The 26,910-nt window shown below is 41.7% G+C and overlaps 1 protein-coding gene across 2 annotated transcripts in view; it reads right to left on the bottom strand.

Annotated features, from left to right (window-relative positions):
* UNC13B (unc-13 homolog B) overlaps positions 1 to 26,910 on the bottom strand; it is a 208,263-nt gene that overhangs the window by 30,531 nt on the left and 150,822 nt on the right. For both annotated transcript variants that reach the window (XM_041403854.1, XM_041403855.1), the window contains exons 20-30: positions 25,399 to 25,549; positions 24,335 to 24,403; positions 22,009 to 22,098; positions 20,445 to 20,579; positions 19,510 to 19,643; positions 18,514 to 18,599; positions 10,983 to 11,109; positions 5,797 to 5,893; positions 4,903 to 5,046; positions 4,694 to 4,771; positions 4,065 to 4,142 (exon numbers count right to left, since the gene is read on the bottom strand). In XM_041403854.1, the coding sequence (XP_041259788.1) occupies positions 4,065 to 4,142; positions 4,694 to 4,771; positions 4,903 to 5,046; positions 5,797 to 5,893; positions 10,983 to 11,109; positions 18,514 to 18,599; positions 19,510 to 19,643; positions 20,445 to 20,579; positions 22,009 to 22,098; positions 24,335 to 24,403; positions 25,399 to 25,549 (1,189 nt within the window). The remainder of the gene's footprint in view (positions 1 to 4,064; positions 4,143 to 4,693; positions 4,772 to 4,902; positions 5,047 to 5,796; positions 5,894 to 10,982; positions 11,110 to 18,513; positions 18,600 to 19,509; positions 19,644 to 20,444; positions 20,580 to 22,008; positions 22,099 to 24,334; positions 24,404 to 25,398; positions 25,550 to 26,910) is intronic.

Below are 26,910 nucleotides of genomic sequence, written 5' to 3'. Positions count from 1 at the left end.
TCTGGGACTTGGCTTTTCAGAGAATCTGGGTCTCAAAGTATCATCTGAACCCATTTAGGGCTGGAACCTCAAGTCCTCTTCTCATCTGAATGGTGGCATTTATATCTAAGTGCTAGAAACTTGAATTTAGGATAATCTTCTCGTCCTTTCTTCATTCATGAAACAGAACTCCTGAGCCTAAGAATTTGCAGTGATGGGCTTCCAAGTTTTCCAGGAAATGGAATTAGTTCTTCTTTGGTTTCCACACACACTGGTGAAGTGTGAGTGGCCGGAACTGGAAGGCTTCTCTGTAGGTGGTGTAGGTGGAGAGACATGACTCTTGCCTCCTAGAAAGCTAAAGAAGTTAATTAATTCCCATCTATAAAAGGCAGAGACTTTGTGAAATCATCAGGTCTGATCTGCCATATCAGCAACTGAAGAATTATGCCCTGCTAACTTATTTTAGCTTTAGCAAGTTATGGAGTTCATCTGACTCCAGTTTGAAGCTGCTGATTTTTGGTCTGCCTCCCTCCACTAGCCCCTGGGAGCTCACAGCAGATGCGACCCCCTTTTAAGGACATGCACTGAATTTTCAGGCATCTCCCCACTTTCCTATAGGATTCTTACTCTTCAAGAGTAAGAAACATGCAGCACTGAATCCAAACAATAGCTGCCAACTTCTCAAACACTAGGGCAGCCTTAGCTATGGCATGTGGGATGCTAAAGAGGAGCAAATACTAGATATCACAAATCCTTTGAGCATATTTCTATGTAAGTCTTGGCTGTTTCTAAGCTGTCCTGCAATTTGTTATTCAGATGGCTAACTTAGGATGTAAAATGTAGGCTAACCCTGGCACAGCATTAAGAGAAGAGTTTCCTGAAGCTTTAATTGTGAAGATTAGCTTGAAACCAAAGGCATGAAAAATTGCACGATGACAATATGCTGCTGCTCAGCAGCTAATTCCTTGGGTTCTCTAGGCAGTGCTTGTCTCTGATACTCACCTCACATGCTTCTCTGGGGGAAAAAAGGTGTAGAAATGTTTTAAACTAGTCTTTCACACTACATCTAGATTCCAGCAGTGTGCAATGCAGTATAGCACCTTTTAATTTCACTGCCACGAGTTCACTCATGAAAAGCTAAGCAAAATTATGGACTGCAGGCTGAAGTCTGCTGGAAAACCACAGAGGTGGGCAGAAAATGCAAGTCATGTTAGGTTTTATTAGGTAAAGTATGAATAATTAAATAAATAGGGCCAAGTTCAGGCAAACACTACCACTGAATATGTGTAGCCCATCCCAGCAGAGACCTAAATTATAATCTCTGCTCTGCTGCTGTACTGGAGATGGTTCAGAGAAATAAAAGGTTTCAAAAGATATCCAGGACTCACCCCCCCAGTTTCACACTATTCATTATGCTTTTAATGCTATCTGCCACTTCATAAACACTGCCTTTCCAAAACGTGCCTCTGGGATGTCTGAGAATGCTCCTGAGTCATGATGAAGCTGTTTTGATCCCATGAGATCAATACAGCTCAGAAGGGAAATAAAAGCATCAATTCTAATTCCTAAAATTTATTTAAGGTACTTTTCTCTGTGTATGCATGTGTGTTTATGTGTATATATATTTGCCTTGACCCAAGGGAATCCCTCCAAACAGAGCTCTCAAAAGCTCTGCTACTGTGCTTACTGTTTCTGACTAGTAATGTTCACAGACCACATGATGCTGACACAATAAACCCAGAGATGCTGGACAATTTTTGCCCTGTTTTGAGAACTACAGTTCAGAAAAGAGTAAGAAAAGTGAGGAGAAAAGGCACTATAACTCACTGGAGGCAGTGGGTGGAGGAGAGAGTAAAGAAAGGCACTATGTCCAAGGGCCCAATCTCAATAAATAGCATTGGGCAAGCACTTCTGTTCAATATTACACCACTACACCTGGAGGGTGACCACAGGTGAGCCCTGTCCCTTCATTTCCCTCACTGCAAAAGGGAGCAAGTGACCTGAGTTTCCCTAAGGGTGTGTTCTGACCCACTGGCAAAGAACACCACGTAACAGCCGTATGTCGGAGCTTTCCAGAGTTGTGCAGTGCTACAGCTACAGCTGCAGATCGAGATGGATCTGGGAATCAGAAGCAGATGAAGCCACAAGCACATGGTAACTGAAACCAGTCCCAAGGTCTGGCTGCACACGTGGCACAAGTAACATACCTGTCACAGGAACAACGGAATATTTGGTACCTGGCTCTCAAGAACACCTCTGAGAATCCAAGAAGTAGAACAGTTCAAGATCAGGGCATACCACTATGCTAGTTTCTTACTCTCCCAAGGAAGTTTTTTTAGATAGAGCTGTCAGGATAATGCTTACTTTTGTGCAAGCTACTGTGTCATGGATAGATGACTATAGAACAAATCTGCCACAGAAACTGAGAACTGTCCTTCCTGAAGGAGGATAGAACCCACAGATGCATTTCCAGTAAGTTCTATTGTCAAAACTGTTGTCTCACCTATTGTTACCCAATTGTCAGGTTCAATCTGCAGCCAAAAGAATATGCAAACTAGGACAAGACCTTGTTTACTCAAGCAAAACAGAGAACCTGGCAGTTTTTGAGTCAAGAAGCGATGTACTACACAGTCACCAAGCGGGAAACCCCTGGGGACAGCAGATAATGCAGGCACCTAACACAACACAATTTATTTCTGGTGATCAGTGGCAGCCATATGAAGTGCAATAAGCACCATTTGAAAAGAAAATGGAAAAAAAAAAAACAAACCAACAAAAGATTCCCAGCTTCTTAGTGTGTTTGCCACATTTCTTCCTGTTTTACTCTTCACAGTCTGGGTTTCTCTCCCCTTCCAGTCTTTTGATTCCATAATACAGGGGAAATAGTGGGTTCACTACCCCTTTTTAACCTTATTTACACCTCCCGTGGAAGGTTTTAGAGGGCAGAATGCAGAGAAGAGATTTAGTCTAGGGAAAGTAGCCAATAACCTCAAGAAACACCTTTTTACCATATTTATTTAATACAGTATCAAGGGATACTTTCAATTTTAAATATAGGGAAACCCTACTTAATGGCTACCACTACAGAAAGCAGTAGAAAACCGATTCCTTAAGGGAAATTATAAGCACAGGCATTAAATTTTTATAGGCCACATCACAAACATTTTATCACAAGTTTATTTTTATCCAAAAATGAGTATTTAGCTACTGCTGCTATTACCGCAGGAAGCATATAATGCTAGTTCTTGATGCAGGACTCAGAAATTAGGATTATTGAGGTGACATGTGAAAGAATGACAGCAGTTTTCCTTGCCTCATGGGGTAAATCTAGTTGTTGAGATTTTTGCCACTTCACAGAATTCTGCCACTGAGCACAAGAAAGATTTAGAAAAGCAATACAGGCAAAAACTGAGCTGTCCATCAGCAAAGCTGACTTTTCTCTTGGCATACAGGTCATAGCACAGATTCTATCGCAACACAACCAAAGAAAATGCACTTGAAAATAATTTTTCCTAACATCAGCATCAGCAGGCTTTTCTTCATCTTCCTGAATCTTGAAAAGCAATGAAAAAAGAAGAGAAAAAAATATACTTATATTACATCAGAACAAAACCAGTGACCTGGAGGAGTAAAACATTATTTCTCTAAAAATTACCATCTCATAACAAATGGACACATCTGAATATCCCTCGAAACACAAGCAGAGAACTTATTTGCATATCTGTAATGTATTAGATACTGGACATTTCATGCTAAAGGCACTGTCCCACATTTATATATGACATATAAAATGATTCAATGCCCACAGTACTGAGACCTCCACCACCCACACCCATGTGAGCACAATAGCCAATCTTTTCTCTCCTTTTCTATGATATTCTGTGCTCCAAAACGTTTGCTTCTGCATTTGATGACAGATTTCATTGGGAAGCCTTCAGTCATGGCTATCTCCCGACACTTACAGTGCCAGGTGTCACAAGGCTCTTCTCATGACTGCAGTATTCAAGAACAAATATGATGCAAACAACCCATCAACAACAGTGCAGGAGGAATGAGGATAACACTCAGACTCTGAGCTCTCTCACCTCTTTACCACCCATGGCTTCAAACATCTTCTCCAGCTGCACCCGCAGTTGTTGGATGTTGTTCATCAGGATGCAAGGCTGAAGGGACAAAAGCAGGTGACTGCTCAGGATGCCAACACACTGTCACCAGTGGGAGACTTTGTGCCTCAACACCCTTCCCCAGGTACCACCAGATCAGAGAGTTACATAGGAGGCATGGTATGCACAGATTTCAGCACTCAAATATATATAAAAAATTATTTTAAAGAAAAATAAATCACTTTTCTCCAGCTTGAAATGGTATGGTCAGTTCCCAGTTGCAGAATACCCAGATGAACAGACCTCTCTAAGTACCAGATATACCGAGCAATCGTGCCCACTTTTGCTTTTTTTAAATCACAAAACAAAGTCAGTGTGGAAGTTAATTTCAAGGGGACCCGACAGCCTCCAAACCCTGCATTTCATCTTCAGGACCTGTTTTTATTTTAGGTACAAGCCAGAATTCAAACTTCAAAGGCATCCAAATGATGATAAAAAACAACACTGAAAATATCTACACCATCACCATGGTCAGGTGCAGTGTGAGTCTGGTCTCATCAGGACAATTACATGATTCTCTGGGGGAAAAGTGAAGCTCAGCATTAACTCACCAATTTCTCCTTGGAACAGTAGGACTCAAAGCTCTTGGAGAGTATGTCAGCATACTGCATCAGCACTTTCCCAATAGTCTGTGAAGACAAGACGTGAGCACTGTTACTTGTCCTCTACCACGGCAGAACTCCAGGAAGCAAGAAAAAAAAATTGTACTGTCTTACACCCCATTAAGAAAAGATAAACATCTGGATGCTAAGGGTATTACCTTTGCAAACCTCCTATTGTAGTGGGCAACAATGACAGGGTCTGGGCACTCCAGCTTCTTAATGATTTCAAAGCTCTGGTTGAGCTGAGTGAACACATCCACCACTGAGCAAGAGAACAGAGCATGCTCGGATGTTTGCTGGAACTGAAACAGAGTACAAAGAGTCATTGTCAAATGGAAATATACCCACCCATGGATGCTCCCATCATCTGTCATACTGAAGGCATTAGACAAAAACTCTTCAAAATTAGACCTAGAGGAGAGAAATAGCCTTTTCTGGTTGGATTATAAATTTACTGTCCTTCACTAACTATAATCATGACAAGCACCAGGGAAATGTATGATGATGCTGAGATCCTTAATGCAATGCATGGTTTGTCTGCCAGTTAATGAGGAAAGAAGGAGAGAATAAAGAAGTATTTTAATTTTTTTTTAAGATTTAGCTATTAAACAGAATGTTGCGTGAGTGTCACAGACTACAGTGCCAACAGTCACTGAGTAACTGGAAAGCTCTTCTCTCCATTGGCAACACTCAGCAAATTAAGAGTAAGATTGGTCTGTCAGTGGATTAAGGTCACATTCTCACTGCATGACTAAGTACATGCTAAGTGCCTCAATTTTCAATTTCAATTACTTCTCCCTAACAGAGAGAGCTGAGAGAGCACCAAACCACTGGCTGACAGATTAACAGCAGCAGAACAGACAAAAATGAATGATACGCACCTTGCTATTAAAAAGTTCTCTGTGACCTGTAAAGTACTACAATAAATGAGTTTTTCAGTTGTTTAGCAAGCAAAAAGGACTACATTCTCCATTTATAAGACAGCTGAATTTATTTGGTTTTATTTGGTTCTGTGCACTGTATGATGTAGCACCAAGTAGTAACCTACATACCCCATCTTTTTTATCTCTCTCCAGAGCACCATGCAGGAAATCTAAGGAAACATCTTCATTTTCATCCAGCCACTGCATCACAAACTGCTCAAACCACCTGCAGGGGAGCAAAGACAGCAAGTTACAGCAGGAAGGGGAGCACTCCAACCCCAGCAAACCTCGTGAAAGCTGTCAGATGTCTGAATGCTGCTGTCCATGCATGCACTCACACCTCTACACAAGCTAACAGGGCCTGTACCATCACTTGGGCTGGTTCTGAGCTGCTTTTGTCCTTCCTGTCTTTTCTCTTCTTGGTATCTTCCCCTTTACCCCCCTTGAGAGCCACCTTTAACTTTGCTTCACCTCAAAGCACTTTGTCATGTTTTTCCATTCCATCCACATGCCACAGAGTACAAGGAAGACCTCCAGACCCACAGGCATCTGTCCTGCTGCTCACTTGGGTGTACCAAAAAGGCAGTGTGAAAACAGGCAAGCTGAGAAGCAGCTTCAGTGATGGGATCTGACAGCTGGTCGCTCTGTCCTCTGCTCCAAGGAACACACACAGCACAAAAGGGTGTGTGTGTGTTTTTGTTGCCTGTGTTTAAGCAGTAACATAGCACTTACAGCCTTATTGAAATGTCTGTCTAGAGTTTGTTGCAGGCAAGTGCCAACACAGCACAGCTGAAGCAAATCTTAATTTCAAATATTACTAAACACCATTCACAAACAAGAGAAAGAAGTGTCCATGTGTAGTTCAGTCCAAACAAAAGATTATTATATGAGCTTTAGAGAATGCAGCCTTCTCTACACAGGCAGCTGTGATCATAGAGATTGTACTAATTGTGGGCTGAGTTTGCAAAGAACATGAAAGCATGTGCCAGACATGAGAGGGAGATCAAGAGCAAATGCACATGCAGAGCATACTAGATAGCCTTAAATAATCTCTACACTTTGAAATATAAAGCACATCAATGCTAATGCTGGAAACTGTAACTGACACAGTGTTAAAATGCCAACAGCAACCTGTCTACGTAGCCCTATTTATTATAGACAGCAACAGTGGAACACTGTCACAGACATATGGACTTCCTGTATTCTGGAAGAATTCCTTTTGAATGGCACTTCAGGCTCCTAAAAGTCAGCATATGTTGAAGTCTGCTGCAATTTTCTCAAGCTTTCAACGTTTTCTTTTAAACTGCAATAGTGTATTTTAAACAGCTTAAGCCTTAGGAAGGAACTCAGGCACTTCACAAGGAAGCATCTTCCACCTGTTTCACTGTTCCAAGGCTGTGAGCTGCTGACTGCTTCACATGTCACAGGTCAACGTGCAGGGAAGATTACTTGTTTGTGCCAGAAGCCACAGTTTTCACTCTTGAGAAGGAGAGCAACTTCCAAATTATAATTCATCCTTAGTTACTGCACCATGTTCACAAGAAAGGGCCATTTGCTGTTGAGAACACTGCCCATTTTTATGGATACCATATGTTGCTACACAAAATCAAGTGCCTAGGTATACCTAACTATCTTGCCAAATAGTCTAAGCAAAGGTGGCAGAGAAAATGGTACAGGTGGGTGGGAGTGGTGTATTTGCTCCCCCTCTCATAAAAGAAAGCATTTACCTTCAGGAAGAGGTTTATCATGAAGGTTGAATGAACCACTTAGATCAGGAAATTCTATAAGTACATCCGCAAAGCCAGCCTCAATTTTGTCCTTTGGCTGACACAAAAACCTAAGAGATGCAAATAATTTACAAATACTTCCAGTCCATGTGTACATTCAGGGCCAAACTACGCTTTGAGCTGTAACATAAACCTAGAACTATCTTAGGCCAAATACCCTCTTATAATACCTTACTATCAGCTTGGGCTGCTGAGCAAGTCAGGAGGACTCCAAGGGCTACAAAGGCAACATATCCAGAACAATATACAAAATTATCTAGCACAGAAATGAATAAAAATAATTTAATTTCAGGCAGAAATAGCTTCAAAATGTTGTTATATGGCAAATATCTTCTCCTTCATCTGCTTCAACTATTGGTCAGGAAGCAAACGCTGTAATGACTCACACAGCAGCAGCAGCAGCTCACGGTGCTGCTTCAGAGACATTCTGTGCTCACAGGGGTCAGCACAGCCTGGCTCCAGATGGCACAGCCAAACTCTCCAAACAAGGTCTGCACAGAATACACTTCAGTCCTGCCTGCTGGGAAAGGCAGTGGCACTTCAGGACTAAATGTAAGTTCACCTCTCTTGGCTGCACAACAGCGAGGTAACACAAAAGGCTACCATTTCAGCTTGGCCATGAGCCTGGCTCCCTCAGGGTCACACTCTGCAGGTGATTTAATCTTGCTCATTTGCTGTGGGTACCTAAGGAACAATCGCTGTGCCTTGGCAAAAGCTGAGGCGAGAAGGCAGGCAGGATTCCAATGAGTAAAATAATCAATACTGTGTTTGATGAAGAGAGCCAGAATAAGTTGACAGGATCTCAAAGGAAGGAATATCTTACCCCATCAGAGAGGAGGCAGTCTCCAGTAGAGCTACAATGCTACCTGCACACTAAGATCAGTATTTAAACAAAGCATAGAACATGTATTTACACACCTAAAAAGCTGGGGTTTTCAGGAACTGACACTTCACAGCTTTTAGCTGGCAGAGAAGAAGTTTTGAAGATACACTCCTAATTACGTAGCTACTTCCATTTCAGAAAACGCTTCTGAGTTTCAGAAAATAAAGGGAGAATAAAAACTTCAACTTCAATACTTTGGACCCTGCACTTTGTTCAGTCATATCTCAAGGCTATGACGAACACAGTTTCTCAGAGTTTAAAAACTGGAAAAGTGAATTTGTGGATAGCCTTTCATCTGACAAGTAGACAGTGATGCCTTGTAAAGGCTGACGTAGAACAGGGGCTAGACAGAGTTAAAGAATAAAGTGGGTATTTATTAAAAGGCCTCAATGAATACAACTTGGGGAGTACAAGAGCCCAACCAGGGCTACACCCAAGATGAACCCAAAATGGTCACAAAATGACCAGTCACGAGGTCTCTCACTTTTATAAGTTCTGGTCCATTAGCATATTGGGGTTAATTGTCCAATTACAGCTTTAGGTTATGAAGTCCCATCCTTCTTGTTTTTCTCTCTTCATTCTGCCATTGTTTGTGCTCTTGGGCCTGAGATTTGGATCATTTGTCCTTGGTCCCTAGCTAGAGAAGGAATTGTTTTGTCTCCCTACTCTGTGAAGCTTACTAGCTTACTTACTTACTTACTAGCTTACATACTTACACATTAAAGCAGTAGAGAATCTGAAAAATATAAAAGCTAAAACCTGAGGTATCAACAGCCCAACCATTGTCTGGAGAGTAGCAATTTAGTTTCATCCATGGAGTTTACTAATGTGCAAACCTGATGTGTGGACTCCTTTGTTTAAGGAAGTTCTGAGGCTAAAAACACTTGTGATGAAACAAATCAAAGGACAATTCATATCAAGGGAATACTTTGTGACAGGTGAAGGTTACAGTTGAGATAAACATCACCTATGTCTGACCATGTGGCTATTGTACTGAAATAGGAGGGTGAAGTAACAAAGCCAACTGCTGCAAACACACATGAGCACTGAAGCTCTACCACAAAGGCCAGCAGAGCAGAACAGACTGTAGAACAAACCGAGCATCATTATCCTGATTATACAGGAGAAAATGAGAGATTAAGAATATCTGATGGCTTGCATGAGACTGCCCTGACTCAGAGGCACTGCAAAGAGAAAGGGGCTTCTGAGACTGTCACTCTAGCACCCTGCTCAGTGAGCAGCTTATGTCTCTTGCTGACCTGATTTCTTAATCAGGCCCACAGCCCATACCAAGCAATTATGCCCAACTGCCTCAAGTCTGATTAACATGCAGCTAGCACCAGGCTTGAGGGACTGCATGCACAACAGCACGGCAAGAGAATTCGAAGTGCCAAACTGGAAACACAGTCCAGGAAAAATGTGTTTGTTAACAGGGGCAAAGTGCTGCATTTAGACAGCACAGAACAGTCATGTACACGGTGGGAACAGCAGTGTGGTGGGACATAATGCTGAGGGTGTCTGCAGACCAGCCAGTGGCCCACTGGGAGCATCACTCATCAGCAATATCTCTGAATAAAAGAAAATAAAAAAGATTGCTTTTAACTCAGTACATGGCATATGAAAGCAGCAACACTGCCTGCAAGGCAATGCATGGTAAGGTCTAGACAGAACATCAATATTTAAGGCCAAATGTTATGACAAATTGTCTTGAAAGAGGGGAGTAAATCCCACTTAGAAGGAAAGCTAGGAACAAACAAAAACCAGCAGAAGACCATAAAGAAGCACGAGCAAAGCATTTTCCTCTTGTAAAGCAGGAACAATTTATTCTCTATGTACAGCCTATATACAGGCTATAACAAGCTCAAACTGAAGCCAGAAAGATTTCGAGGGGGTGAAAATGAGAGCGTATGTTAAATCCCCAAAACCTAGTGAAGGAGTAACAGTGAACCACAGGATAAAAGGAGTTGTGGAGTAAACATCACTGAAAGGTTCTGAAAACCAGTTAAAGCACTGCTAAGACCCAGGATACCTGCTGCTGCTTGAGGCAGGTGTAGCACTCTAGCTACACCATTTCCTCCAGGTTGCTCAGACAACCTTTTGGTCTCATACACCTTCTTACAACCTCCATACAACTTCTCCAGGTATGAAATCTATTGTTGCTCTTTTGAAGTTACAAGTTGCAAACAACTGCTTAGAGCTCAAGAGCAACAGCTTATCTGATACTTACAACTAAGCCACCCAGTCTTACTAACAAAAACATTATCTTTACTTACAAATCCTGTTGTGTGCGTGTACATATGACATCCACATATACAGTATATATACATAAAGCATATCTGTAGGTACACATCTTCTATTCAAGAACTGCCCACACTGAAAACACAGAGTAGCTTTAAGTCTGTTCATGCCATTGCTAAACTTTGGAAATGTTGGGAGATATTGCACAATAATGGACTGAGCTGGGTGAGGCACAGTGGCACAGAACACCACAGGGGAAAAACATGCATACAAACACAGCAAACTGAGAGGTAAGAAATGATGTATCTTCAAGGCAGCCACAGGAAATCCAAATGGCCACCCTAATGCCAAGGTAACAAAAGGAAGTAGATAGCAGGGATTTACTACGGGAGACTTAAAACACTCACGCTGGATATTCAGGCACTTTTCCCTTGAAGGCAGGCAGATCACGAACGTATTCATTGTACAGCCACTTCACTTTGAAGTGCAAATTCATATAGTCCGCACTTTTACACAGTCTGTGTTTCTCATGCTCTGTAAGGAAGGGGGAAAAAAAAAGCATTTAGGTCTGAATTCACCACTGTAATCACATCAGGCATGGGAAGGACTTATGAAGAATGTCTGCAGAATACAAGGGTGTTGAGGATGAAGCATTTATAGAGCAGCAAAATCTTTACAACACAGAATTTCAGCAGCAGGCAGAAGCTCTTGGAGGTTGGGACTACTGGGGTTCTAGAGTTTTTTCTGTAGCTCTAATTAATACTTGCATTTGTTGAACATTTTTTGTTGTCACAGCAATAAAAACAGAGCAATGTCTCATGGCTTTTTCATTTAACATATCACAGTTGAGACTCCATCTTTGCAGGGGAAAAATTAAGGCAAGCAAATCTGTTCATTCTTGGATGTAAACAGAGGCAATAGCAATGTGTTACATTACATCCCCTATGAGACAACAGTAGAAAGCACCAAGAGTTTGACAACGTGGCTCAAACAAGATCAAATGGACTACACAGGAACTGAAGCCTTCCTTGCTCCCACCTGGAAAAATTAATATTTCTCTTCCAGAAAGCAGGGTCTGCTGCTGAGCTTCTTCCTCCTGCCAGGTTTCCTTGTATTTTTGTACCCAAGCAATGCTGGGAAAATGCAGTTTCTCCCTGTATAATGCCCCTACCTCCACAACACAACCCTTCCCACACACCTACACCACAAAGCACTGGCCGTAGTCAGACCTACGTTTCTGCAGATATCTCCGTAGATCACTGCTCCCCTTCCTTATCAGGAGAAATGCATGGTCCACGTCTTCACTCCTCAGGCTCTTCACAGCCTACGTCCACACTACCATCTTTCAGTAATTGACTCCCACCTCTGATCAGCCCACAATTATGTATTTAAAATACTTGCTAAATTCTCCCAAAATCAGCTCAACGCTTTCTCCCAAGCCACCCCACATGTGCTTACACAGGCAGATCCTTCTATTGCACTGTTTTTCTTCAAAATCCTCCTTGAAGAGATTAAAATTAATTTCTTTTTCATGATATGAGGATTCAGCAGCTGGCTTTTGCCTGTACTGTGACCCTGCATCATCAGGTGACCAATTCTGCACTGCCACTCCCCTGTGCCTCCTGTCTGTATTCGTCTCTTTCTTCTGCCAAGTTTCACAGCAGGAATACACTTTGTGCCAAGCTTCTTTGCTCACTCTAGCACCACAGCAAGCTGCTAGTCCATGACTACAATGTGAGATATTATAATAAAACATACATTATTTTGGCTTAGCCTCAGGTTTTTACCCCAGTATTTCACTTTAGACTCTTCTTTCAACCTTTAACATGGAAATCCCATCACTGATGTAACTTTCCAAGGGCATCAGTGCTCATGTGCAGACAGGTTTCAGCTATGTTCAAAAGTGAGTATTTTTCTCAACTCTGAATGGGTTATTAACTGATAGGCATGCCTATCTTACAACATTATCTATTTTCAGGTAAATGTGAATTCTTGCAACTAATTTAACACATTGAGAAACTTCCACATCTCTCATGAACCTTCATCAACATGCACAAGAATGAAATCCAAATCAAGTGTGAATTACCAACTGAAAACACAAAATCCACAGACATGTTCATGCCCAGTTTTTCCATAAACCTTTGTCAACTGTCAAGCAGTTGAATGTTCCAGTGGTTTGTTTGCAAGCTTTTGTAAGAGTGTAATACACATTTCCTCCTAGCTCACATCACAGACTCACACAGATACAATCTCGAAAAAAAAAAAAAAGGAAAAATAATAAAAGAAAGAAAGAGAAACCCAATCTTTGTTTTAAAGAGATTAAAATGCCCAATATCTGAGAGACATAATCCTCAGGAGTGATGGTCCAACGGACAAATTACATGTACTATGGTTCATTTCACTCCACAGGGAACTGTGTAAAGTCCATTCCTGTTTTACATTAATAACCTCATATCTTTCTTGAGCACTAAGAAAGCAGGAGTATACTCAGCGTCTGAACTGCTGACCCTCTGCTATACTTCAAGCAATGGTAGAAGAAAATGAGAACTCCCTCTGCAGATCTAAAACTGGAAACAAACAGAGCAATAACTGTGCCTGCTCTGCTCCCTGGGAATGAGGAAACCAATGGACAATTATAACTTCATTAACTCGGATGTGTGCTGCTGCCAGCTGCTGCTCCCGCACGTGGAAAGTGCTGTTCTTGCCGAGGAAAGGTCTGACTTGGATGTAAAAAGGACTTAAATCAGATTTAGTTCCTCAAAATTAAACAATGCACTAAAAGCAAGCAATTCAAGCTTTTTCCTGTTTTCTAGGACATCTAAAATGCTTCTAAGTTGCAGAAGAAGAAGATGCGAAGCAGCCACAAGCATAAACCCAAGTACAGCTACTAGGACTACCTGGCCACCTAGGCACTAAAGGAGACACTTGACACTAAGGGATAAATTACAGGAAACTAAAAGAAAGAAGACGTCTTACCGCCATAAAAGAGAACTTTACGTATTCGGAAGATAGGAGGGGCTTGATTGAGAGAAGACAAGAATGAACAGCTCAAATGTTCTGGAGGACAAAGAAAGCCAACAAAGACCCAACCTCCCCCATCCCCAGCTTGCATCATCTCCCCTTCCAACTTCAATGGACCGCACACAGTTTTGATCAGTTGCTTCCTTTGTAAGTGGAAATGTTTAAGACCACCTGAAGGCGAGATCAAAACACATCAGTCAGAGGCATACACTGAAAACCCATTTTAGAAAATGTAAAGTGAAGATCCTGGCAGCCATCAGTCTTAGAACATTTCTGTTCTGCTTCACAACCTGCTGGCTTTAAAAGAGCTTAGCAGCAGCAGCAGCAGAACAGGACACAGATACCGTGCAGCAACTGCTGTGTTTTATCCTGAAAAGACCACAGAGTTCTATAAGTCTCCCACACTTCCTTAGCAGATTTCAGCTGCAAACAGCCTTCTTCAGAGAAAAGCTTTTGGAGTAACCAAGGCCACATTATTAAGGCATTAATAGGGAACTGCTGCCTAGCAGCACACTTTCTAGTATTATGGCCAGTTCTCCTTCTCAGGTAGAGAACAGGACTTCTACCTACACACTCCTCAATCACAGATTTTTTTTCTTGATTGTTAGCCTAGTTTTCATGTGTTAACTTCCAGCAAATAATGCCAAATTTCTGTAAAGAAACTCTAATAGGTACCAGGGCTGTTGAAGTGTCAACACTTTAGATAGCTGGCATCTGTGTGTGCCTCTGATCCCCTTCTCCTTATTAGAAGTGAGAAAGTGGCAGAATGATTTATTTCAATCCTGCCTGCCAAGTCTACTCAGTCTCTTTTCCTATCAGAGATATTTCCAATTTGCAGCTCTCCTAATACTGATGTGTCCAAACTAAGATGAAATGTTGCTGTCATGGATGACGTTGATTTTCTATTACTGTCTTTTAAGGTGTTCCTAGCAAAGGAAGAGCAGAAGCCCCTTTGCTCGGGGTGTTTGTGATTTCTGAGTGACAGAGGTTTCAGGGAGGTCAATGAGAAAACTACTAACTGCAGTTAGTGTGCTAGCAGAGAGGCTATCCAGCTGCTTGAGCACTGGGCAGTGTCCCAGGGGTGGAGCCAACTGTATAGCTTGGAAAATCCTCTACCCTACAGTGACTCCAGAGTAACAAAAGCCTGCCAACCAGGTCTGGGACATGTGTATCTAACCTGTTTTATTCTTGGGCTGATGGGGAACAAGGGACACTTCTCAAAGACTCAGCAAACAGGGAAATGCTGGGTCTGCTGTGCATAGTGCCTTGAATAATCACTGCTTTGGGGGAGAGAGAAAACAAGTGGGGTAGATTCTGGAGAATCTGCTGTGTCTCAGACAGAGTCTCCTTTGGACAGCCAAAGGAATAACATCCAGCAGTCAAGCACACTGCTGCTGTGGCTACTGCTACCAGCTGCTGATTTATACAGAGAATAGGTGTTTCATTTTTATGATTCAACATTGTATATAATAGCAATCTAACTCTTCACAAGGTGTCCAAAGGACACACTGCTGCAGCATCCACAGGCTGGCATGAAATTCTGGGTCCAAATCCTTCAACATTCTAGGTATAAATTAGAATTTATGCATTGTGCTGCACAGGCTGCATAGTGCATATGGGGGTAAGCTCCAGCTGGGAGAGGCATGATGGGGAGAAGAAAAACTCAGGCAGCCAGGCACTGCTTTCCAGCTGAGAGAAGCCATCTCCCACTTGAACCTCCCAAGTCTCTTCCACACTGCCGACTGGAGAGCAGTGTGGAAGCATCAGGCTGGAAGGAGGGAGAGGGCAGTTTCATGCAGCCAGGTCTGAACTCCTTCTCCTCCAAAGTCTCCTTACAGCACATGCCCTCTATTTCTACAGCAGCAGTATGGTCTTTCAAGTCTTCTTTGCAGATCTGTTTATTGCTGGCATAAAAACTACAGAACTCTAGAGCTAGTGTTACGTACTACATCCAAAGTGCTAAAACTGCAGGTAACAAATAAAAGTCTTTGTCTATTCACAGCTACAAGCTCCATCAAGGAGCACAAACTTACCACTTGGTGAGGTGAATGAGCTCATGTTATCCAGAACTTAGGAACAGAACATAAGGGAAAACACCATGAAGAAAATTAGGGGCAAATTTTATACTCTGAGCTCATGTGCACATATCTCAAAAAAACAGATTAGCTTTGTTGCAGAGCTCCTGCTCTCAGAGCAGAGAAGAAATGTACCCAGGGATTGTGCCATGAACTGCAAAAAGAAATATGAAACTCTTGGTGCAGGTTAACTGGTAGAAAAACCAGCCACTGAACCTGAGAAATGACAGAGCCAAGAGCTGAGGCTGACAAATCTAATTATCATCCTACACATCATTTAATCAGTTTCCTTTAATCCCTTTTTTCCGAGTTAAAACAAAAAAAAGCAGAGAGCTAATGCAATCATCTGCATTTAAAATATATGTAGTAAGGCCCCTAATTGAATTATTGTAGAGCTTGTTCTAAAGGTTATCTTCACAAGTTTCTGGAGAGCAAAGCAGTGTGAGGAATCACACTTGCCTCAAATAGAATTCTGCACCCTAAGCATTTCTTGAATATATATTTGGAAAAGACACATCCTAACACAGACTCTATCACTGTTCAACCCTCCTGCAGAACTCGAACAGTTAGACTACAAATAAATTACAGTGCAGTTTTTAGATTTTTGTTCAAAATGCAAAATTCCTGTCCACCAGCAGCATTTGTATCAAATTTTGTAACCAATATTCTGAAGAGGGATGCGCTTTTCAGCAAATATTTACTATGCACTGAGGAACTCATGGGTGATACCAATACTCGTCTTAAGAAGCTCACAAGTGACCAGAAGGATATCAGGAAAAGGCAAAATAAGCTCAGAGTCATAAGTGGGGACATGGTATGAGACATGAACAGAGAAAACCTGGGAGACCAAGCTAATCTGGGCACTGGCAACCAAATAAAGAAAAAAAAAATCATGTTCCCTTCGACAGTCATATAGCTGCACTTTGTATACAGCAGAGAAAGGGAGACTTAGGAAGGTGAGCAACATCTGGAGACATGCAATTGCAATTCTCACTACTGCAGATAAAGGTGCTTTTAACATGCAACAGAGCAAACTGCATTATAAATTCCTGAAGGAGAGCACACATGAGCAGAAAGAACCATAGAGTGGCTGGAGCTGGACAGGGCTGTAAAGATCATGTCATTCCAATCCCCCTGCCATAGGCAGGGACACTTTCCACCAGATCAGGCTGCTCCAAGCCCCGTCCAGCCTGGTCTTGAACACAGCCAGGGAAGGGGCAAAACCAGCCTCTCTTGGCAACCTGTGCCAACCTGTGCCAGTGCCTCACCACCCTCACAAGGAAGAATTTTCTCCTAATGCCTAATTTCAATTTATTCTTTCAGTCTGAAGCCATTCGCCCTTGTCCTGTCACAATAACTCTTGTAAAAAGCCCCTCTCCATTGTTCTTGTAGGCTCCCTTCAGGTACCCCAGGTAGGTCACCCCAAAGGCTGGACAAATGCAATTCTCTCAGTCTTTCTTCACAGGAGATGTGCTCCATCCCTCCTAGACAAATAAGGACAAAATTGAAAGGGGAGCTAAAAGGGTTTGCAGAAGCAAATGGTTTCTAGGGAAAGAGAACATGAAATTATCACCATTGCCTTATCTCTAACACATGAGCAAGCAGTGACAGTCACTACAGAAGAGACTCTTCAACATAGTTAGTAGGTCGCAGTCCTTCCTCCCAGTGTCTGTTCTTACATGAGCTTGACCTCACAAGACAAAGGCACTGCGGGGTACACACATATATAAAAAGTTTCTAACACAGAATTGAGAACATTTCATCCAGCCCTGCAGCATGTCAGATTCAAGCCTTCACCTGGCAAAGACTGCTCCCTCACAGCACAGTCTCTACATCTGTTGCACTGACAGAGATTAATAAAATAAATGGAGTCAATCTTTTTCACCTACAGAGCAACCCCACAGACTGTTTCCAAAGAACAAAATGCAGGCAGCTGTCTTACTGGCAGCATTTTTTTCATAGCAATCTGGAGAGTCTAATTGGCTGTCACTCCTGTAAGTGAGTTCAGATCAAAGTGGGGACAAGTGGATTGAGTGAAATTTTGTGAGTGGCCAAAAGCAGTAGCTTGACTTTGGTTTGGAGTATAAATACAGCTAGCATGCCGCAGACAGCACTGGCACTTCTGTTTTATCACAGTCTCACCTTATGAATGATCATAAAGCCCAACCCTGCAGAGACAGTGGGAGCTGGATGCTCTCTGAAACTTGTGAAAAGTTGGTAAGATTGTGAAAATCAATGTACAGAAGTAAAATCAAGTTCAGAAACCAACCATCAGAAGAGTACTGCAAGAAGAAGAATTCCTTTCTGGATGTTTACTGGGTTTTCATGCCTAATTCATTTTCAGAAACAGTAAAATTTCCTCCTTCCTAGGAGATGGAATTATGCAAATACTAACTGGAAATGAAGATGTCTGCAGCAGGAATTATTATAACAACATCTTTCTGCTAATGGCTTAGACAACCTGTGCTGTATTATCTAGGGAACTAGAGCCGTGGCACAACCCAGAGTCCACCAACTTCTGTCCTTTCTACCACAGCACAATGGAAGATGAAGCTGCTGCTGGCTGCTGATCCAAGCCATCTTAACTTCTAGGCCAAAGGGAACTTCTGATTTCAAACCAGCTGGGATGTCAATGAATAGCTTGCAACACAGCCTGACATGGAGGTTTACAGCAGATCTCAGCCTCAGTTCTGACCCATAAACCAGCTGTGCATGAACAAACACTAAAAATCCCAGCTCCAATCAGTGATGCTACTCACGAGCTTAAGCCTCAATTTCATCAAACAATGGAGAAAAAGAGACCAGCAACAAGTCAGCTAACAGCAGTGAGACATTCTCTTACCTTCCATGGCATACTTCATATCCTGGGCAAAAAGACTCCACATCACCTCTGCGCTGATCTTCCCAACTGCAAGCTCCTGAGGAAACCTGAGGGGACATTTGGAAAAGGCTTTGGCACACGTCGAAGCAAAGGGCACTTCTTTATTTAGCTATGAGCTACACTACAAGCTGAAAATCTCAACCTTACAAATGCTTCCTTCACCCTAGAGAACTGGTTGAAGATAAGAGATCAAAGACTAGACTCTGTGGCACAGATTAAGTAAACAAAAAAATTTGTTTAACTCAAAAAGACAGGTCCTACATGTCTTTCCTAGAAGAGGTGCACCCAGTCATTCTGGGAATGTGATCTCTATGCCCTTGCACTTTTTCCCCCTTCCTTGCTCATTTTTTTCCTTCTCCTTTTTGAGGGTTACTAGGCTGACAGGTGACTGCTAATCATGTTAGATCAATGATGATTAGGGCACAATCCAGGTCTTTGTGTGTAATACCTTGTAGGATCTCTGTCTCTCTCTGCCCTGTGGGACTGTAACAGGGGTATCCACCAGTCAAACAGACCCATTTCCAATGGGTCCTATCCAGTGCTACACAAACTCCACCCAGTGCAATCTCCCAGTGCTGCACTGAACACCATGTTCCTAAGCCACAGTGTAAGGCACCACAGCACTACTGTGTGCCTTGATGTGCACCCCAGAACTGCTCAACATCAGAAAAAACCAAAAGAACTCTCACCCCAGTTTCAGGTGCCTCCCTGAGTTCAGGATTGTAATAATCAGGGTGTTTGTGCTCGAACGCCATCGTAACTGAACCTTTTGAAACTCTTCCATCCCAATCAAAAAGTTATTTATATAGACAGAGACAGATAAGACAGAAAGACAGACAGACAAGATAAGTACTTCTATAAATGCACAAGTGACAGAAGAGATAGAAAGCAGTTTAACAAATAAAGCAGAGCAGACACAGACTAGCATTAGCCAAACATGACACGGAGGATTCTTACTGATTCAGGACTGGGGTATAAGAATTCTTGTCCTCTTCTATGATGGAAACTATCAAAGTGATGAGCTTGGGCCAAAAATCAAGGTTTCTGATGCTGGGGCCCTGTTCCTCGGCAGGGAGGTCCTGAGTTTTGTTCTGAGAAGGAAGCCATTGGAAAACCAGCATAAAATGTAAGGGAAAAGAAAAAGCTAATTGCAGATCACCATGCAAATTCCAAGCACACCTGTGGACCCTTTCTTCCAAAGAGCTTAAAATTATTAATGACGGCTGGCAACTTGTCTGATCTACTGCAAAACACAGTAACACACCAAAACATGTTGCTAACTGGTGGTCTCAAACCCAACTAATCCCTGTTTTGTCATCTGCCATGCCAGGAGAAGGCCAGGCTCCAGGAGACCTGCTGAGACATCATTTGCCCTAAGCCTATTCCAAATACTTGCTCTTTAGGCACCTGGTTGGTGCCTGTATCCCTGTTGACATGCTGTGCGTGCATTACTACAAAGAGGCCAGTGGAGCTGCCACGCATGTGAGAACAGTTTGTGTCTAGAGGCACCTCCTAAACCTATTTCAGGCAGGATACTGGGTGCCAAAAAAAGAGGCAAAATCTCAGTGCTTGAGGTTTACATATGTTAATGACAGTTTCCTTGATCAGCCTACATTTGCTGTAATTGGCTTTCGCTCGCTCAAAGCTACATGAAACCTTCCCTTCACAAATAACTGCTGAGGCTGGCAAAACACATCATAATTAGTTAGTGTAAAACAATTATCATCTTCCCCTTACTAATTAGTGCTCATTAATTGATTACAAATTTTGTGCATTCAGAAGATAACAAGTCACACAACTTTGTGCTGCCTTTTTTTTTTCAATTAGTATTTTTGTTATTACCTTAAGAAAAACAGAAAAATTCAATTTCTGCCTGCTTATCAGCTACTCACAGGATCTGTCTGGTACTCCCGACTGTACAGCTCATGACAATTGTTGAAAATGTACTCATAGGTGGAATTGAGGCAAGCTTTTACACAGTCCTTCACCACCTGGCTAGCTCGTGGTGGACTCTGCAACTCTTGGACCTGGCAAGGGGACGACAAAGAGAGTCAAACAAAGCACGGTTCATAAGTCAAACAGGGAAAGGACACATCACTGTTCTGGAAACCACTCAAGGCTTGGTGGATCTGCTTTCAGCAACCTGTGACATTAAACCACAAATGGGTCACTCTCCACAGGCATAAAAAAGCAGTGACAACACTTATCTCCCCACAGGACCATCTGAAGCATAAAAGAGATTTTGATGTGCCAAGGAAGATCCCCCAGAACAGATAGATCATGTGGCTTGATATGTGTATAGCCTGAGCCAAACACACAATTTCTGCTGAATTTATAGGACTTTATTACAAAGCCTGCAGGCAATCTTCCCCAGCACTGGAAGCACGCAGAGCCGTTTACATCTGATCTGCAAAGTCTTGCCAAAGACCACTCGTCTGCCTTTAAATACAAAAAAACTTTCATTAAGGACATCTTTCATCACAAGCTTTATTGAATTTTAAAGCAACCAGAATCATTAGGGACATGCCAACTGATACGCCTTCTCGTCTTGCAACAGCAGCTGTTTTCATTATTTCATTGTTACACTATTTCAGGAAAGTGCTGCAGAGGTACTTTAAACTAAACAGACAGGCAATTGTCACCCTGCAAATACAACTATAACCTGACAATTTTAATATTTTTAGTACCTCTAAATTTTTCAGAGTATCTCTATAAATCAAGCTTCCAACATACAGACTGTCTGAATGAATACTCTTAAAATAAAGATCTAAATCATCATTTACACTAGGGCTTAGGTGTAAAAATTTAAGCACTTCTTGAAGTAGCTCAAATTAAACACTTGCTTTGTTTTTGGTAAGATAAACATTTTTAAGTGGCATGTACTAACCAACAATATTAGGTTGTGATCTTGTAAAAAAAGTTTAAAAGCCAAAAATCAGGAATATAAAATAATCTCATTACACACTGCTAGGACAATAAACTTAACTACGAAACCAGCACATTAGCATTCATAACAACTCTCCTGGATCTCTGCTGAGAGATATTATCCCATTTTAGAATCTCAGCCTCCACAAGGGAAACTCTAAAATATTTACTAGATAGTGAAATCCTTCCTAATGTTATTAAAAAAGCAAATTATCTTCCTAAAACTAGACATTTCCCTTTATTCTTCCTCCTCCTCAATTTTTTTGGTTTTTTGTGAGGGAGGGTGGGAGAGTGTTGTGCCATCTTTATGACTGAAGACTAATAGGGGAAAAGCAATTTACATCTTCATAATGCAAAATATAGAAAAGTAAAGACAAAATGTAGATGTTTATATATGGCCAGCAGACAATTTCCATTTTCCTTAAGTGTCTAAAGAAAAACAACATGAAACAATGGTTTGAAAATGGGAAATCAACTCCTGGGGAAAAAAACCTGCAGAGATGCCATTCCCATTTCCACCCATATCCCTACCTTCATCCTGAAAAATGTGATGCTGGTCAGCAAATCCACTGTAGACTTCAGGTCCTGCAGCCGCTCACGGCTGCTGGCTGGGAAGTTATTCTGTTGACAGAAAAGGGAAATCCTGTTCGAAAGCACAGTCAGATCCATGCAAGGCTTCAAGCATGTGCTAAATAAGGAAACGGTCTTGGAAACATTTCCTGCTCAAGAAGCTTGTACCAGTCAAAACAATGCTCAATAAATAAGGCCTTTTTGCTGCAGAAGCTTATCTGTTTGCTTAATTAAATAGCTCCTCACATAAATGTAGTGTCTGTGGATGCCAGGAGACTGACAGCCCTTGGTGGCAGGAACAGTCTCCTTGGCGTATGTAGAAGGAGCAGGCTGGGAACAGCCTTGCCACTGGCAGCCCTGGCCTTTTGCCTGAGGTTATGTGAGACCTTTCCTTTCTGCACTCAGTGCTCTGTTTTCTGGCTTCTCTTCTGGGATGCCAAGGGGTGTGGTGTATTCAACACCTCTCCAGAGAAGTAAACAAGACCAGGAAGGAAAAATTAGCACTGCTCCCATAAGATGGTACTGGAACTAGCTAGAACCCTGTGAGATGCCCTATGGAAATACATACGCTGAATGCAGCTAGCTTTGCTTCTTGCACAACACTCTTCCCTTTCTGACCTCAGGCACTGTGCCCTTTCCAACATTCCCACTGTCTCCTGTGGACCTGTGTCCTTTAAGAGCATTCATGCTCCTCAGCATGTTCTTACATTCAAGCTGATGGGATTGGTTTTGCTGCAAGTAGAAGAGCAGGGGCAACCTTCTCCTCACATAGCTTCTTCACATCTGCACATTCAAAAATTATTAGATATGAAGGCAAAAAGAGCTGACAGGAAGAGTTTTCCCTTTTTACTGAGGACTTGCGGAAATTACAGTAGTAATTGAGTATTACTGAAATTTAGCTAACCACTGCAGGCAATTTGATGCTTTCTGCAGTCATTTGTAGATGGTCCTTCTCAGACAACTCTCCTGTTAAAAGTTAAGCTGTCCACACATGGGTTCTCTGGAACTCAGGGTATTTACCAAAATCAAAGACTTCCATGGGTAAAGATCTAAATAAAAACCATTTGAAGAATATAAATTGCCATCTCCTGTTTGGAAAGCTGCAAACTAATTCCTTTTCTTTCAGAACTTAATCTGCCCTTTAGGGTCTTAAAATAATTACTAAATGCTCACATAATGCTTCAGCCATTTCTCCAAATATAATGTCAATTAAATTACACCTAAATTATTTACACTACACAAATCTTTCCTGGTCCTTTATGTAAGATCTTACTTGTTTGTGCACATTTCAGTTGCACCAGCTACCAAAAAGCAGCTTTTACTGAACACCAAGCAAACAAAAAAGGCAGCACTGCTACAGATTCCTATTGTCATGGGTTGATAATTTTCCCTCTGCTACTCCATGGATCAGCTGCCTCTATTTATACCTTCTCTTTCTAGTAATGTAGCTTTAGAATAGCTCTTCACACAATATTCCTTTTATCTTCTTTTTCACCTTTCCCCTTTTCCTTTTTGTCTTGTCTTCCTAATGCACTTCTCTTTATCTTCTTGTGTTTTTCTCCTCTATATGTTTTTCTGTGTTTCAGGTAAATGCTAAAATCAGAAGTGGATAACTAAATAAAGCTGAAGCTCACATTTTGGCACCATTTTCAAAATTTTCAATGAATTAGCCACTGATTGAAATAATATAGCAAGGAATTTCAGGGAAAAAACCAGCCAAGTCACATGATAAGACAATATTGACTCAGGAGTAGCAAGGAAAGAAAGTGGAGGGTTTATGAAGCTTGTTGGACTAATGCCAACACCTGAAACTCATCCCTTCACAATCTGCTGGAGGGGATCTCAAACCTGACCATACATCGTGATTTGAGTTTGCCAAACCTTAAATAAGTGACAACATGGTGCTCTAAAATATTTCTGTTCATAGTAGGGGAGAACAAGTCTATTTTCCCTTTTTAGATGATACCCAAAGTAGCTGATAAGAGTAATTCAAATTATTTAATCCAATCTGACTTGGAAAAACTTCTGAGGAAGTATCAGAGATAAACACAGCTGACAATGCTCAAATTATTTCAGAAATCTCAAGCAAATTACAATGGAAGAAAAAAACAAGGTGTAAGTTTCAATCCATCGTAAAACAAAACAGTACATTTCAGCAACAAGCTTGTCATGACAATTCCTTAAGACACAAACTATGCAGGAAGTTAGAAACATAAGAGAAATCCAAATGGTGTGTTTCAGCTCTGCCCACGAGAATACCTGGAGGATTCTGTTTATTCCCACTCACCCTGTACATTGAGAGATCAATCCGAAGTGAATTATGAAGCTGATCCAGAAGCTTTACAAATCGTTCTTTCTGTTGAGCAGAAAGCCAGAAAGCACCAGTAAACATTCACATATCACTAGTGTCCAATCCATGTTCAGAGTAAGCAGCAAGATATCAGGTAAACAGTGTCAGATCTCATGAGAGCAGGAGAAAGCAGTGTGGGTACGTGGCATTGTGCAAACGGTATTTTCTTTCAATTCTTGGATTTACTTTAAAACTGTAATTATTTCTGAAGTCTGTGAAATATCACAATTTCAGAAAAAACACTCCATTATCATTCTGAAGTAGAGGCAGAACAGAAACCATTCTGACTTTCCATCTGCAATTTACACCAAACTTGTATTTGAGAGAAAAACAGAGATTATTCAGAGATGAATAAATTACAGGCAGAAAAGGGTCTAATTCAGAGCAATGATACAGCTCTGTGATCTTATCTAGACAAGTGACAAGTACTACTGGCTTCTTGTGACACAACTTCTTGAGGTCAGATCTCTCCACTGAATTCTGATTTGGCATTGTGAACACCTCAGTCTATTAATAAATTCTCAGTCTGATGGGAAGTTTTTCCAAATACTTTTCCATCATGCTCAACTCCACCACAAATTATATACAAAACATTTTAACCATTAAGGGGATAGACTTCTTTTGTGGTGGTGCTTTTCTTCTCCTAAAGCAGTCGCTGTTTTTAAAACCAAAGTTCTGAAATTACCAGATCACATGGTATATTTTACCAACAGCACTAACATGCAGAGCTAGTATTGTTTGCTCATTCCATACCATCTGTGCTCCACTGTAATGTGAACACAAAGAATCAACATCACAATGCATTACATTGATTGATATCTGAATTGTGTGATGATGAAGACAATAAACCCATGCTCTTTGTCTGGTATAGGAGTTCAACTGCTTCGAATTCCTCACAAATTTAATGTTCTTTAAACAGAGCAAGTTGTTTACAGAAGGGTAGAATCACTGTAGCAAGTTAAAGAAGTCCAATTGCAACATCACCAAACACACAAACCTACCCCAAAATTGGAGGCTGCAAAGCGGTCCGAAGCAGACACATTTGTGGAGGCAGTGGTGTGTGCATAATAAGCATTGATATTGGCAAGTAAGGTGCTCATCACAGCTGGCACGCCTGGGCACATGTATTTAGAGGAGAGACATGCAAAATGCCTGCAAAAGGACAATGATGTAAGTCATTCTGGTCTCTTTTGTGCAGCTGGACTTGAGTTTATCCCTTTAACAGACCCTGTGTGCTGGAGGGCACCACGAACAGATGGAAGTTACGTTTCATCACTTTACAGAACTCCAGCATCCCAGAGTTTTTATTCAGAAAGGTGCCATCTAGACAACAGCTCAAAACAAAGAGAAATCCCTTCACTGCAGCCATTTCCAGATCATAAAACAGCTTCTCAGCCATTTGCTGCCACAGTACGTGACTTAGTGATGCCCTGGGTCCTGATGCCAATTCCTAGAACCAAGCCTGACACAAGGAAATCGACACAATTTGCTGCTGCTTGAGGCAGACACAGGTTCTGAAGTGTCATGAGGTGGCAGCAGCTGGAAAGCATTAATGGCCAGTGAAAGTACACATTAGTATTTCTGTGCTGCACTGATATGTTTAATTCCTTATGGCTAACCCATTCAGCCTGCAAGAAGTGTGCACACTTATTTGCATTTTCCCATTCTCTCATTAAATGCAGGGAAACCACCTTCAGGAAATCTCAGAATTACGCTAGGAGCATTCAGGCTTGTGAAACTATTAAAAAAAATTTAAAAAAACTGTTAGTCCTAAAAAAATAATCAGAGCTTAAGAGATCTTACATCACGGGAAATGGCAAGTTCATTTCAAGAGGCAGAAGAGATGGGCCATTTTTATGCAGACATACTCACTGAGAAATCTGATCTAATTTGGGAACCACTTTACAAATGTAACCTTCTCCCTGAGGTTCTCATAGAATCACAGAACAGTTTGGGCTGGAGGGGACCTTTAAAGGTCATCTAGTCCAACCTCTGCACTGATCAGGGACCCACTGCTCCAACCAGGCTGCTCAAAATCCCATTCAACATGACCTTGAACACTTCCAGGTTATGTAGGACATCTACCACCTCTCTGGGCAGCCTAGTCTATCCATGTTTCATCCACTGTTTCACCACCCTCACTGTAAAAGATTTTGTCCTTTTATCTATCCCAAATCTAACCTCTTCAAGTTTAAAACCATGCCTGTTACTTAACACTTAGCTACTAATTGGTCATTTAGGCACTGGGTAAATACAAGCACATGAAACGGCTTCATTTAGCTTTAAGAAGAGAAGCTGTGTGGAATGGGGATCTAATCAGAGAGGCTTCCACCTTCATCCTTGCAGAGAGGCTTCCACCTTCATCTTTGGAAATTTTTCACATCCCTGAGCAGCGTCTTTCAACTTTCAAGTTAGCCCTGCTATAAGCAGTGACTAGACCTCCAGAGAAACCTGCCAATTCTCTTCCATTTTGGCTTAAACCAATAGGCAGAAAAGCTGCTTGCAAGGTGACA

Source organism: Onychostruthus taczanowskii, unplaced genomic scaffold (assembly GCF_017590055.1).
Source record: "Onychostruthus taczanowskii isolate IOZ18803 unplaced genomic scaffold, ASM1759005v1 scaffold204, whole genome shotgun sequence".
NCBI classification, from domain to species: Eukaryota; Metazoa; Chordata; class Aves; order Passeriformes; family Passeridae; genus Onychostruthus; species Onychostruthus taczanowskii.
This window is presented reverse-complemented; position numbering and strand designations above follow the sequence as displayed.